This window comes from Podarcis pityusensis (assembly GCF_964106645.2).
Source record: "Podarcis pityusensis genome assembly, chromosome: 3".
In the NCBI taxonomy this organism is placed as follows: domain Eukaryota; kingdom Metazoa; phylum Chordata; class Lepidosauria; order Squamata; family Lacertidae; genus Podarcis; species Podarcis pityusensis.
In genome coordinates, this window is record NC_138026.1 from 60407199 (window position 1) to 60422492 (window position 15294).

The 15294-nt window shown below is 42.1% G+C and overlaps 1 protein-coding gene across 7 annotated transcripts in view; it reads right to left on the minus strand.

The window, feature by feature from the left end:
- The window catches only part of AHI1 (Abelson helper integration site 1), a 65200-nt gene extending 50399 nt beyond the window's left edge, over positions 1 to 14801 (minus strand). The window contains exons 1-6 of one of the 7 annotated variants that reach the window (XR_013984343.1): positions 14572 to 14801; positions 6235 to 6291; positions 5372 to 5493; positions 3793 to 4403; positions 1895 to 2082; positions 538 to 757 (exon numbers count right to left, since the gene is read on the minus strand). Coding sequence is in view for 6 of the 7 variants with exons in the window: in XM_080999513.1 (XP_080855639.1) it covers positions 538 to 757; positions 1895 to 2082; positions 3793 to 4403; positions 5372 to 5493; positions 6235 to 6250 (1157 nt within the window). In the remaining variant the exon portion in view is untranslated. Of the gene's footprint in view, positions 1 to 537; positions 758 to 1894; positions 2083 to 3792; positions 4404 to 5371; positions 5494 to 6234; positions 6292 to 9529; positions 9619 to 9644; positions 9785 to 13576; positions 13723 to 14571 lie in introns of those variants that run through there. The other 6 variants (XM_080999513.1, XM_080999508.1, XM_080999510.1 and 3 more) reach the window with 6 other exon arrangements.
- Between the last annotated feature and the right edge of the window lie 493 nt (positions 14802 to 15294).

A 15294-nucleotide genomic window follows, 5' to 3' on the forward strand; every position in this document is an offset into this window, starting at 1 on the left:
TAGTTTAAGGGGACTGCCAAGGAAATCCTGCATAGGACTGCAGCTTTAAATCTTATTTGAGTACGGAGTTGAGTAATGTTTTCTTTCCTGTCATCTTTCTGGCCTTTACATGTATTAGAAGCTACTCTGGGGTTTGATGCAACCCTTATTCCATGTTGGCCTCTCATTCAGTCCACCTTCTGGCATTATCTGATGAACACTCTGCCCTGCCCTCTATAGATGGGCAACATTACATAAGCAGAAAAGTCTCTTGAGGATGAACTTTGAAAAGTAACTGAATTTCAGTTTTTTGGGTAGTCTTTCGTTTCTCCTGCAATTGACTGCATATATTTCCAGAGGGCTCAACTGCAACTCAAGAGAATAAGCGCACATATCTATGAAAACAAACTAAAATCCTGAACATGCAAGTTAAGCAGGAAAGAGATTCCAGGGACACCAATACTCAACTGAGAAGTCTTTACAGTAAATCACATTTGATGTGGGAAAATTGGAGAGATAAGATAAGAGAAAGGAAACTTTCAAAGTGAATGACATCACCTATTTTCTTTCTTGGCGTATAGACCAGTTTTCTGATCAATCACATGAACCTTAACCATAGGATGCGATACCATGAGATCAGTTTTAAGTCGATCTGTTCTATGGATGTAAACCCCTAAAACCAGGCTATCATCATAAACAGGTTTTGATTCCGGTGACACACTTCCATCAGTCACATGTGATGTATTTTCATCAGCATTCGGGGTATTTTCTTCTAGTACTAGGAGCAGAAGGAAGATTGTCTCAAGTGAGAATTAAATATTATCAAAATTAAATTGAAAACACCTATTGTAGTTACCAAGCCCCGCTAGTTCTACAATGCATTATGAAAAACCAGTTAGTATATTCGACAGCATGTTTGCTTATATCTAGGCATGTGTCATTGGACAAAAACTGGTTAGGTGAATAGAAATTCTGGCTATTAGTATGTGCAACATTACTCTTTATGTGTGATCTATTAACATGAACAGCAGTTTAACACACACACACACACACACACACACACACACAGCAGATGCAGCTGAAACTTTCCAATTACATGTTCCAACGTGTTCCAAGTGATCAAACGAATAGACCACTTCCAAAAATTGTTATTCATACATAGCAGGACTGTTCTTGAACAAATAAATGAGTCCTTATTTCAATATTTATTTGAAAGAAATGTGAGGTAAGGGCAACTCATTCATCTTCTATGCTCGCAGTACAATTTTCACTCTAATTGGACTGCACAAGGCTTATAGTCAGCAGATAATCAGCCATCATGAGCACAAACTAGTATTTTACATGCTACCACTCAACCTAGGTTTGGAAAGTTCACTTGTGCAAAATCACAGTGGGTCACATGTGACAAACTTCAGACAACTTTTTTGCCACAAGGATGGTGCAGTCTAGGTCACTAACAGCACACAATAAAAAGGTAAAGGTACCCCTGCCCGTACGGGCCAGTCGCGTCCGACTCTAGGGTTGTGCGCCCATCTCACTTAAGAGGCCGGGGGCCAGCGCTGTCCGGAGACACTTCCGGGTCACGTGGCCAGCGTCACAAAGCTGCTCTGGCGAGCCGGCACCAGTGCAGCACATGGAAACGCCGTTTACCTTCCCGCTATAAAGCGGTACCTATTTATCTACTTGCACTTAAGAGTGCTTTCGAACTGCTAGGTGGGCAGGAGCTGGGACCGAACGACGGGAGGTCACCCCGCCGCGGGGATTCGAACCACTGACCATGCGATCGGCAAGCCCTAGGCGCTGAGGTTTTACCCACAGCGCCACCCGCGTCCCAGAACAGCACACAATGCAGCCACATAAAGAGCTCTGTAGTCATGTGCACATTTGCGGAGGTTCAAATTGTAGCCACACAAACCTTTTTTGGGTTTTCTTTTCGGTTTCTTTCCTTTAGATTTTTGTTTTTCAATATCCTCCTCCAGTTCCTGTTCCTTTGTTAGCACATCATCCTCTTTAGATTCTGACATGAGCGGTTTTCCCAATGATCTCTTTTTGCGGGTATTTTCTTCCTCTGGGTCATTCTGTAGTTCAGAGAGGGACATTGCACTGCAATGAAGTAAGTCTCGCTGTTAAACAAGGGAATGTATACATACACCCAGCCCTGCCCAAACCTGCCAAAATAATGATTGCTGTCTGCCAGAGGGATGCAAGTAAGGAACACTCCAACCATCAGCCAAAGTGGTTAGTTGAGGTCAGCCATGCCGGGGGGGGTGGGGTCCACCGGCTCATGAGCCTTAATTATGCCTGACATGGGTCCCACAAAGCCATTTCACCAAAGTCATGGCCATCTGCCTCGCACCAGATGTCAGATCAAGTGTGAAGCAGGCAGAATGTGCTCCTGATTTTTCATTGGCAAAGAAGGCTTGCTTTCACCAATGATCAGATGACTGGTAGTGAGAACAAAGCAGCTGGTATTGGCTGCACTACTGATTTCCCCATGGTGAGCTCTATAGCACAGTTGACACCATAGAAAGTCAGCACCTATCCCTTTCTGCTGGGATTAGCTGTGGCACAGTGATTGCCACAGGGAACTCAAACAGTGACTTGAAGCTCCACTTTCCCCATTGGGAATTTGATACTTCCAGCAGAAGGCAGCTTGATGTTGGCGCACCTATGAGCTCAAGGGGAAGGGAGTGGGGCAGCAACTTCAGGCTCTCTGGCATCACCGCCAACCAGCAGAAAGCAGACCCATCAGCTGACCAGCAGTAACTTAAAACTTGCTGGGATCAGCTTGGATTTTCCTTTGTAGCACGGCCCACTGACTGGATCCAGTTCCCTTCCCCTGGCTTTGATGGAGGAAAAGGAGGCCATGTAAACTTAAGGCAGGGTCAATGTATTGCAAATGCATTGCTACCATCCCTAGACTTAGCTGCTCCCCTGAAGTGAGATCTTGAGATGAGCAAGGAAAGTGATACAAATGAATCATCTCTTCCCACCAAGCTGGGTTCGTGCAAAGAGTAGTTCCAGAATAGAGGCTGTCAACAAGCCGAGAAGAGATGATGTGGTGGGAACCATTCACCCAGTCACCAAGGCAACAGACAACAGGGGCACAGCCCCACTCAACCCAGATGATAATATTTCTTTTGCCAAGCAACACAAAGGGGAAAGGGGAGGGCCCTAGCTCAGAGGGAGAGCATCTTCTGTGCATGCAGAAGGATCCAAGTTCAGCCTCCAGCATCTCCAGGTTTGGTTGGGAGATACTTTTGTCAAAAAGCCAAGAGAGCCATTACCAGTCATCAGAGATAATACTGAAATCCATGGATCAACAGCCTGACTTGGTATAAGGCAGTTTCTTAGGATTCTATTCTCTCCTCTCTAAAGATAGGAAACAGATAGTGTGTGTCTAGGAGGAAGCCATTAAGAGAGAAAGGCAATGAAGCCAATAAAGATTCTCCCCAAGTTTGGTCTGGTGCCTGGAAGCTGAGCTGGGAAATAGAAATGAAGCCAAATGCGATTTTGCCCACCTTCCTCTACCTTGCACTCCTTCCTGAGTCCCGCCTTCACCTCCCACAGGAGCAACAACTCATGGCTTCCCAGCAACTCAGAAAGTAACTTTGTGAGGAGGGAGAAGAACTGGTATACTGTACATGCTTTTTCAGATAAGTTAACACCATGACATTTTCTCCTGTAAAATGGTATGTCCAGGTTGGGGAGAGGGGAAGAGCCATACAACTCTTTCCATTTCAACAACAGCAATGAAAATCAAACAGTTGTTAAAGATTTAAATCCACACCAATTTGCTTTTCGCCACTATACCTTGTTTGAGCTTCAGATACAACAGATACTTCTTTTTTCTTTTTCTTCTTTTTGCTCACTTCATTATTCAGTGCCATTTCCTGGCTTTGAACATTGGGGGTGAATTCAGACATCTGTTCTTTAAGTTTCTTTTTTATTTTCTTCTTAATTGCATTTGCTTCTTCCTCAGCCACTTGCTGCTCATAGGCTTGAATTAGCTGCTCTTCCTCATCTAATTCAGATCTCCCTCTCATTCCATTCAAGGCACTTTTTATGTGGCCGTCCCCCTTTTGATGAAATGCATCTGCCTCTAACACACTTTTTGTTTTTTTCTTTGAAAAAACATGAATCTGTTTTTCAAAACTGTCCAACTTAGTTTCACGTAGGTTTTCTTCCTCATTAAGTTGTTCGTGTAACACTGTCTTTTTCTTCTTCTTATTAGACGTTGTTTGCACGCTTTCCTCTCCACTAACAACATTATTATTTATTTTTTCTGCAACTGAGGCTTTGTGTCTGAGCTTGCTTTTTGTAATCCGTGGACTTCTTTCCTCTGGGTTATGAGTATCATTTATAATTACCTCATCATTTTCACTTTCTTGGGTAATGCCAAGATGATTTTTGAATGTTTCAAGCTACAACCAAGACAAAAACACTGAAAAGTCAGCCACCTCTTATATAATCATAAGCATATGTATTACAATACTAATATTTTGGTACATTATTAGTTTTATCGCATGCACTGAAGTTTTAGATGAGTCTTAATTGTTTTATGTAGCAACCAACAGATGGAATTCATATGAAACATGAAAAGATTCTAGATTTGACCAAGCTTTTAATATATTCTTCAAAGCTTATTTTAAGAAAAAATCCCTCAAATGTATTCTAGAGTATTTGGAAAATTGACCTACTAGTATGGTGTTATATATTGTTAAAATAAACGTTACTGAGAGGAGGAGGGTGTACAGATCTAGTGTAACTGAAATAATATTTAACAAAATGTCCTCATGATAAAAATGTAAGAAATGATTGTAACCAAGATCTTTTAAAAATTCTGCCTAACATACCATTTAAAGAGATATTTCCAAATTGTAATTTAGCCATTAAATTAGTATAATTGTATGTGTAGTAACTCACTGTTGTTTCCTGAACCAAATGTACAGAGTGTGGATGAGACACACAGAACTTAGATACCTGCATAAAGTAGTAGTACCCTTTTTTCCTCAATATAAGCATCAGTAAAACAACATATATTAAAATGATAATTAAAGTGCTTTTCTTTTCACATTCACAGAACCTCCTTCATGTATGGAAAAGGACAAATTAGTATAGTGAGCCACTTCCACTACCAACAGCGTAATAGTAAAAGAAACAGCCGTCATGAATCTGAAGGCCATCCTTTTCTAAATCATGAGATTGAAGTGCTGGTCTTTGTAACCCCAAGGCTGCAACAATCTCTGCTTTCCGAAAGAAATTAACTGCAAAGAACAGTCCACTTTTCTTCATACTTCTTAAGGAATTGAGCATGAGACACTAAGTTTTGCTCTTTTTAAACCTTTTTGCCAAGACAGGCAAACAAAGTTTCATAGAGTAGCCAACTCACCACAATGTTCTCTGGCGTGCCTAATGCTTTCTTCTTCAATTTCTTTTTATCTGCTAGGTCAGCATGGCTCTTGAATATTTCTTCAAAACGAACCTTGGTTTTTGCCTTGGCTTCACTCTCCACTGAAAAGGTCAAACGGCAGTTTCATCACTTTCATTAGCTTATTAGCTCAAAATGGCTGTCACAGCCCAGTTATCATCTTCCATTCATGCTAAAGGTGAACCCAAGGTCCCTGCAGATGTTCTTCCTTCCCCTGCTGAAATTAGGTCTGAAAAAGGCTTTCTTAGAACCACAGAGGTTTCATCACAATCCACAATCCATTTATTTATTAATAAATAAATAATTCTATCGTCATCAATAGAAAAGCTTGCAGTGTGTGCTTGGTCGCTGTGTGCGGTGCTGACAATATTGTTTCCTGTTGGAAACAGGCCCAAAAAAGTTGGTGATCCCAGATAATATGAGGCCATGACTCCTGCTAGCCATAGAAAACAAGAACAAATACCCTGTTTCCACTCTGCCAAACCTCATTGTAAAAAGCCTAAGTGCTGATTGGCAGGGTGGATCTGCAATTCCATTTCTGCTAAGAGTTAAAGAAGCAGACACTGTGGTGATAATACTGCCGATTCTTTCCTTGCGAACTAGCTACTGCATCACAATGCAGACATGAACGCATATCAACATGCACTACTATTTGCTGTCAGGGTCTTTGGGCGTACAGTTATCATCTCTGGAACAGGACCCAGGTCTGCAATGCTGTAAATACTAATCAGTAATAAGAACCCTTCTTTACACAGATAAAATTTAACAGTAAATGGTTCATACAACGCAAAAGGTAAAAATACTATAGCACGTATACTACATACCTGCTGGCATTTTCATGACCCTCAAAGGCAACTCAACACATTTCACTTTTCTTCATTCTGCAAAGAAAACCAGAATATGTTATAGGACAGTAACACTGAGAAAGACAACCATCAGTGAACAATCTAACACAAACTATCAGACACAACATGAAAAGGTGTTGCAGGCTTATTAACTTTGGGTAATATGGAATGGTGACTATCATCTAATGGGGAAAGGGGAGACTTAATCGCCCTCCCAACTTCATTTTACTACACCTTCTAAATCTACTCCAAAGGGCCATTTCTGGAAGAGATTTAAGGGGAGCACAGGGTGCTGAAGGGTGGGGAGAGAGGAGAACGGCTGAAAACTGCCTGCCTCCCGGTTCAGCTAACAAATTCTCTTCCACCAGTGGACACTCATACTTGAACATCTCCCCTTGTTCATGATGTTTGAACTATCAGCCATCCAATATTTTTATTGTATTTTATCAGTTTACATTAAGGATGAAGCAAGTACTTAATTTTATCAACAGCAAGCCTAGGATCCAAAGGACTGTTTAATGAATTCTTAATGAACTGTTTAATGAATTCTTCAATAGACTCAAGTTTGAAAGGGACATGAGTTTCTTCAACTACAGACCCCCATACTGCTTGCCAAAGACTTCTAAAACATGAGAATTGCAAAAGCTCCATTAGGAGGAAGAGTGGGATATAAAATTTAAAAATAAATCAAATAGAAGAAGTTTGGTATTACAGCATGGGTTGACAGGAATATCCTGTTGAAAATCCTAATCTCCCTCAATGGACAATAGCCCTAGCTCACCTAAGTTGGCTCTCTGGATCCTAAATTGTGTAAAGTTTTCTTCTTTTAATTAAACAACTCACTGTTTAAAGCTTGATTTACAAGACAGTCCTATAGTCCAAAGCAGAGTTCATTGTGCTTTACTTTCAGGAAATGGGTATAGAGTTGTAGACTTATTCTATGTAAACTAAATATCTAAAAGCAGAACCCATGGAAGCAAAAATGTGTTTTAAGGTTTATTCTCTGTGAATTGGTCCATAAGAAGTCCCACAGAAATCACCATCAAGAAAAAATATATAGGGCTGGAGGGAAGCCAGTAAGACAGATATAAATCAAAAGAAAAAACCAGTAAGCAAAATTATCAGACCTAATGCAGCAGCAACTGGTTAAACCTAATCAACCAGGTCCCCTTAATGACTTCTAAAATAATGTCTTAACTAATCAGCCAGCAACATTTTGATGCACTAACAGATACATCAGTGCAATGCACCACACTAAATCTGAATTAAAGTGCAGAATAATATGAATCTGGGATCATTGCCTACAGACAGCCACCCAATCTTAAACAACTCCTAACCCACAATAATACTACAACCAGACTTAACACGGACACTGGCACCAGAGCCTGCAATAAACCCAGATGCCAACTTTGCTGCCACATACACCCGGACAACACCATTACTGGCCCCAACAACATCACACATACCATCTCGGGACTATTCAATTGCTCATCATCTAACATTGTGTATGGCATCAAATGCCAACAGTGTCCTTCAGCTCTCTATATTGGACAAACAGGCCAAACCTTACGCCAAAGAATAAATGGACATAAATCTGACATCAAGAATCACAAAACAGAGAAACCAGTAGGAGAACACTTCAATCTCCCAGGACATTCTATACAAGATCTCAAAGTAGCTGTTTTACTACAAAGGAATTTCAGAAATAGACTGGAAAGAGAAGCTGCTGAATTGCAACTCATTACCAAACTTAAAACCATGGAGAGACCTGGTTTGAACAAAGACATTGGATTCTTATCCCATTATACATGACTAAGCCATTTCTCACCTTCTCACCCCTTGCCTTTTCCTGTAAGACCTATTACAGTCGTTAAGAGTCGTCAGCAGGCTCATCTCAGCTATCGGCCAATCTCCCATTCCCACCACCCTTCTGAGTAATACCCCTCCCCACTTTCTCACTATATAGAAGGATCTGGCAACTTCTGTTTCAGTGTATCTGAAGAAGTGTGCTTGCACACGAAAGCTCATACCAAGAACTAACTTAGTTGGTCTTAAAGGTGCTACTGGAAGGATTTTTTTATAATAAATAGTGTTACAAAACTTCACTACTGCAAATGTTTAAGATTGTAGTGGCAGGTAGAACGCCTATGCTAGTTTCAGTGCCTTCGGTGATTGCCCAAAATTCTTATTTGCTTCAAATACATTTCTAGGTCATTGTGCCTGGGGTTATGCACACTTTGCCTCAGAATAATTTACTGGCATAATAAGTACAAGAAGACAGGGAGAGGAAAGCTAGACATGAATTCTCTGAATTCATGCAATCTCATGTTTGGTTTTCCAATGGTTCTAGCCCCACCTGCTGAAGATTTGGTGCAATAATTTATCGTTTATATAAATGAGTTCACTGCATCTGACAAATGTTGAACATGGCACCCCACTATAACCAGTTGATCTTCAAGCACCAAAAAAACCAGCCTGCATACAAATTCTACATGCTCGCATGTAGGGTGGGAGAGCTCTCAACAGAAAGAAAACACTACACCTGTAGCTTAGCCACCAGGAATGCTCCCTTGCTGTAGCTTAACCATTTGCTCTACAGAAGTGCTTGCTGTTATGTAATCCTATACTATGCCCTTCCTAAAATCCTGCCTAGCATGTGCAACCAAACAATTATGACTTAGCACAATTTATCATGTAATTTGATTAATGCATTGGCCAGAAAGGGCTTCACATGGGCAGTCGTTTACACTTCTGCTTGCCTCACTCCTCCTGGCTACCCTCGCTGCGCATTTACGTGCTATGTAGTGTTTGAAGTCAGTATACATGTCACAGCCACTGCATAGAAGCTGCTTTGTGCAAGTCCTCATGGTAGCTGTTATCAGTGGTAGGTTGTTCAGGTGAAGCAGTCTATCATGTGATTACAGCTGTTACTTTCACAACAGTGAAAATGATTGATTCTGTGTGCTATTTGGGTGTGGCGAGTCTGCATAGGTGTGAAAACCCAACTCAGATGTCTCCTGAGCTCATCCACTTCAAACAGCTATGCCTTAGAGCAGTGAACCACTCTACATGAATAGCTTTTTGTGTAAAAAGTTGTGAAAGAATGACTCTAGTGCACTAGCAACATTAACGAGGGACTGCTGACTGGCACAGGCCAGCCTGTGACACTACACCTGCCGCATGGAAGCTGCATTTAATTCTGTGGAGACAGGCCAGTGCAGTGCCACAAACTAACACAGGCTTCATTAAAACCCAGCTTAATAAAATGGCCCACCACTTGCAAGGTTGACCGTTGCCCTTCCCGGCTCATTGAATCCAGCAGGGAGGACCGACAAGCTGGGTCCAGAGTTTTAAACGCCTCTTTGGCAGGGAGGGGTAGTCTCGGCCACCTTAAATGAAGCAGCTGTTAGGATCATTCCTGAAGAATGCTTCCTTCAACCCTGTGAAGAAATCTTGCTTATTTGAAATCAGTTTTAATGTGGATTGGATTCTGTCATTTGTATGGTAATGTGCATTGTAATGTTTAATGCGGGGAGTCCTGTCTGGTCAGGTGGAAGTTGGTTCAACTGTCACTGGGGGTCTTCAACTGACAGCTCAGGAGCAGTTAGAGAGAGAATTCTCAATATGCAAAAGAAGCAGTGTTCTGGTTGGTGGCTGCAGGGTTAGAATTTTCCGTTAGACCATGTGATTGGCTGGGGCTGGACTGGAGGGCCAGAATAAGTGTTTATATGGCTGGGTGCTAGTCAGCCTGTGTTGGTCAGTGAAGGAGTTCATGGCGTTTGTGGTGCACTGCCCAAAGAGAGCAGAGGAAGAGGCTTGAGAAAGAATACCTACAAGAAAGGCAAAGTGTCTTGGTGCCAAAAGACTTGTTGGGGTATCTGAATCACTTGGGTCAGGCATAAGAGATGAGGAGAGAACAGCGTGGAGCAAGAAGTAGTGAGAGGCAGTTGCACTGCCAGGCTCTGAGATCTGGTAAGGTAAAGGTAAAGGGACCCCTGACCGTTAGGTCCACTCATGGCCGACTCTGGGGTTACGGCGCTCATCTTGCTTTATTGGCCGAGGGAGCCGGCGTACAGCTTCTGGGTCATATGGCCAGCATGACTAAGCTGCTTCTGACGAACCAGAGCAGCGCACAGAAAAGCCGTTTAGCTTCCCGCCAGAGCGGTACCTATTTATCTACTTGCACTTTGATGTGATTTCGAACTGCTAGGTTGGCAGCAGGAGGGACCGAGCAATGGGAGCTCACCCTGTCGTGGGGATTCAAACCACCGACCTTCTGCTCGGCAAGTCCTAGGCTCTGTGGTTTAACCCATAGTGCCACCCGCATCCCTCTGAGATCTGGTAGGCTTCAGCAAAAGTCCTCACTTATAGTGTTGGTAAGGCTTAACTGTGGTGGAGTAAATACAAAGGCAATTGGGCAAAGTTTTAATAAGGTTCTCTAAGCTGTCTTGCTTTAGTAACAGAGTATATAACAAGCTACAGTTAATTAACAAGGAAAGTGTATGTCAATTTAAAGAGACAGTACTATGTTAAAGTAACCACATAAGCTTGTACGCTACATAATCTTGTAATAAACAATATATTTCCTAAATATAGTACATATATCTGTCTGGCTTTATATCACAGTTAGCAGGTTATTGGCAAGTTAAGGGTGAAAAGGGTCCAAGTTATATTAAATGGTGGGAGCGGAACAGATTTAGGAAAACAATTGAAGTTGGATTTTGTTAATAAAATAAGTAAGGAAATATCCTGTTCTCTTGCCACAGATTCAAAGGATCCTCACTGGACCCAACCAGCCAGTTGCAAAGATCCTTTTCTTTGGCAAGTTGTTCAGAGGTCACCTGCATATATGGAGCTGGGTGTCATTGATCTGATGATGACACCCAGGTCTAGTCAGAAAAAGTGTGAACCAGTGTTTGGGAACAGCAGTGGACCAAAACAGGGTCCATAAACTTGTCTAACAAGTGTGATGGTGTTCGGCAACTATGAAAGGGAATGTATACTCCTTAAAAGGATTAGATGTGCATTCTGGGAGTGCTACTAGATTCACCTTGACCTCTTAAGGGCCAGAAAGCCTTAGTAGCACAAAGAGCCTTCTATGGGAAGAGGCTGATATACCAACTATACCAACTTTCTAGGAAAGAGATGGCCTGGCCACAGTTATCTATGTTCTGTTAACCTCACCACTGGACTATTACAAGATGTTTTACCTGGGGCTGCTTCAGGTTGGAAATTGCAGCTATTCTAGAAAACTTTCAGGTTTGAAACTGTAGCCTTTCTAGAAGACTTTTAGCCCAACCACTGCCAACTCTGCCTTGGCCCACTGCCAATATAAGGCATCCAAAAGATTATTTCAGAGGAATATGGCCCTCAGTATAAGGTTCCACCCCCTGCCATAAAGGAAGGAGGGGAATCCATATAAAGCTGCCCTTGGATATCAAGATTTAGAACTTATGTCTTGCATCTTGATGTAAAACTGCCAACGTTTCCTAACAAAAACTAATTAGTATATATATCATCAGGATCAACACAATATATAAGCAATGATCTAAACATTGCATATCTACATTGTTTGTATTCAAAACCAATGATGTGCAAGGAAAAATTGTTATGGAAAATTTCCCATTTGAAACAAAACATTTTTATTTAACAATTTTTTATTTAACAAATCAGTGACATAAAGAATGTGTATACAAAGAATGGAAGCTCAATTAGCTTCAAAGTTGATCTTAACTTTTTTTCAGGCATCTTTGGGCATGATAAAATCATGTTCTTAACAGTTTGCAATATCTTCACTTTGTTCTTCAAATTAAAACAATATAATGAAAATGTATGCTTGTCAGTTATACTGTCTTAACAGTAAAAAAAGTATAAAATATAAATAAGTATTCCAATGAAAATAATTTCTAAATAAAGTTTTGATTGTTTTTCAATATAATATAATATAATATAAATATAATATAATATATCAGTAATATAATCCACATTCAGAATACTTTTTAAATTTTTCCTCTAATTAAATATTTCTGTTCAAATACTTCTAGGTGTTAAAAATTTTATTTTAGATTTACACATGACTTTTTTTTACTTAAAAAGGTATCATGGTTAATACAATTAGTCCTTTCCATCACAAAGATATCATGCAGCGTTAAGCCATCATCTTCCTGAATACCATGTGCAGACTGTTATTGTTGTCTTTTGCCTTAAGGCATTTTAACAATTATATGGTTACCTACAGTATGCATTACTCTTCCCTACATTTTAAATTAATGTCAACGAAAGCAATTAAGGATGGAATACTATATTGCACTTACCTCTGAACTGAACCGGACTTATTTCTGAATAAAGGATAGGATTACACAGTGTGCTTTATATGTATTAGCAATGCAGTTGGATTAAGCAACAAACAAGACAAACGTCAATGGAGAGGGAAAGAGTGTAAATATAGTCCTTTAAGCAACCTGAATAAGATAAGGATGTTCACTAATTGTAATCCCATCTCTAAATAGAAATGATTTCATCATTCAACTCAAATAGGCAGAAGAAAGTGAGGTTTCCGGTGCAGGAATTTGCCTAATCCAGATTGTATTATAAAAACACAAATAAAAATGACATACATATTTCCCCTAATAGTGGAAAAGCTGCCTTTAGAATAATTTGTCATTCCACATAATGTATACAGTATAGTAAAGAAGGAATGGATGCACATATGCCCATCTTTTATAGATTTTCATTTTGATATATTTTCTGACATCTAGATAACATTGAAATATGTTATAGTTCTTCTTGTCTGATTCCATGCACTGTCATTTGCATCTTTAACAAGACACAGAGAAGCATCATATTTCATGTGATTCTTAAGTAATTATACTTAAATATACTTGAAATATATTGTATCCTTATTTGTAATTATTCTCAATTATCTCACTATTCCCTTTAGTCTAACTAGACATGAAGCAGATTAGAACTGGCTAATTTCAAAGGCCACAGCTCCCCCCATCAAATGAGTTTCAGAACTAAGTAAGGATTTAAAGCTGATCTTCCTTGCTACATCCAACCCCAACAGTCAACTACATAGCACATCGTGGAATCATTATTGTCACTGGTGCGGTTTGGGATTGCCAGTAGACTATGGACATGAAGAAGTCAGTTCACAGCCATAGAGAGAGAGATAATGACACTCATTATTTCCCACACTCTTCGATGGAAGTTATCCTTCCGCATAGGATTGCTATTAAGGAGGAGAACTGACATTCCTAGGCATCTGTTAAAGCTCTTTCTTGCGTAGGATCAAGCCCTACTGGATCCCAAAGGGACTTACAGTACTTGCGAGTAAATATGCGCAGCCTGGGGACCACCCACGAGAAGAGGTGATCCTAAAGTGGGAAGCACTACGGATTCAAACACCAAAGAAAAAAGGAGCTTCATGGGGCATCGTCGCTTTTCGATTCTTAAGTTTCTCTAGCCCACTCCATATTTAAGAGCGCAGCCCTTAATAACGGCCACAACCGAAATCACCGGGTTTGATTCACATTTTGAGCTCCCTTCTTTCTCGTGCCAAAGCGAAGCTACTGTAGTCCCGCCCTCGCACTCCGCCTCAGCCAATCGATGCTGCTTTCGGAAGAGGCGCGCACGCCCACCTCCCTCCTCTTCTTCAAAGTACATGCTCCGTCTCCTAACAAGACCTCATTCTGTCATAGGTGAACCACGGGAGATGTAGTGCTGGCCGGGGCTGCTGGGACTCGTAGTCTTCTTGAATTCCTTGCTTACTCTGTTCTCACCCCCCCCCCTCAGGTTTCTCCGTTAGGAACAACCTGGGCGCTGGCTGCCGTTCCTCTAACGGAAAAGAACGCAAAGACCGCCGGTAGCTTTGTGGGAGGAACCGCTGGCGCTGTGAGGCGGCAGGCAGCGCGCTAAAGCCGTTGGGAGCCCAACCGGCCTCCGTGGAAGTTGCCCGCTGGCGGCTGAGGATGATGCGTGAAAGCTGCGTGCTATGAAGGCCTCCCGCTCAGCGCCCGACAAAGCGCCGCCGACTGTGAAGCCTCTTGGGCATAAGCGCCTCCCTCCGCCCCTCGCCTATTCGCCACAGTTCTGGATTGGAAATAACCGCCCTCAGGAGTCCCCTCCCGCTTAGAATGTCGGCCGCGCTTTGGCCGCCCTCAGGAGGGACGAAGCCCCCGCACAGAGGCCGCCTACGTTTCTTTTTTTCGGGTGGGGGGAGGGTGGCTTTGCGCCGCCATCTCCCCCCTCCCAACCAGACACGTAGCGGGCCCTGGTGGGAACCCAGTAAAAAGGGGGAGGGGGTTAGAAACTCACTTCCAACCCTCGATTGCTCCGCGCTGTATTCAACGGCAGCTGCCTACGCCGCCTCCGACTCTGCTGGCTACGTCCGATGCCGCCGACGGCTTCTTCACCCTGCCGGCCAATTGGCCTTCCCTTTCATTCCGTTCCTCGCCTCTTCCGTCACCCCCCTTTGCCCCAAATGGTTTCGCCTCAAACAAGCTGACGGCTGCCAAGGAAACAAGGGCGTCCACGGGCCTGCGCGCATGCGCAAACGACGTGGCAAGGCAAGCCAAACGTGCGAAGTTGCGTCTCGTTCTGTTTGCTGCTAATATGGTTGTTTTGGTGGGTTGTTCGGTATCGGGGTACTGCTCACATGGCGTTGTTGGCATGAAAATGCCAGCCCATACTCACCCCCCAAATGGGATATTTTTTTACCCTTTTCCGGGGAAAATACAGCAAACGTGTTGCCTGGGAGTACCCTTACCCTTACTAAAAAAACAAAAAACACAGAAAGGTGGGACGCTTTGAAAACCACAATAAAAAAGTTTAAAAGTAAATCTGGGGGGAAATTTATCCCACTTTTCCTGTCCACAGTATCTAGGAGACATAACAGTATAGGGTTGCCATGTAAGGATTAAAATGCTAACTGAGGACTAAGGGAGAAACGTGCTAAGAGGAAGGCTGGCTTGGCAAATCCACACCATGATTAACTCCTGTGCGAAAACCAATGTCCCCACTGTGGAAGGACGTGTGGAT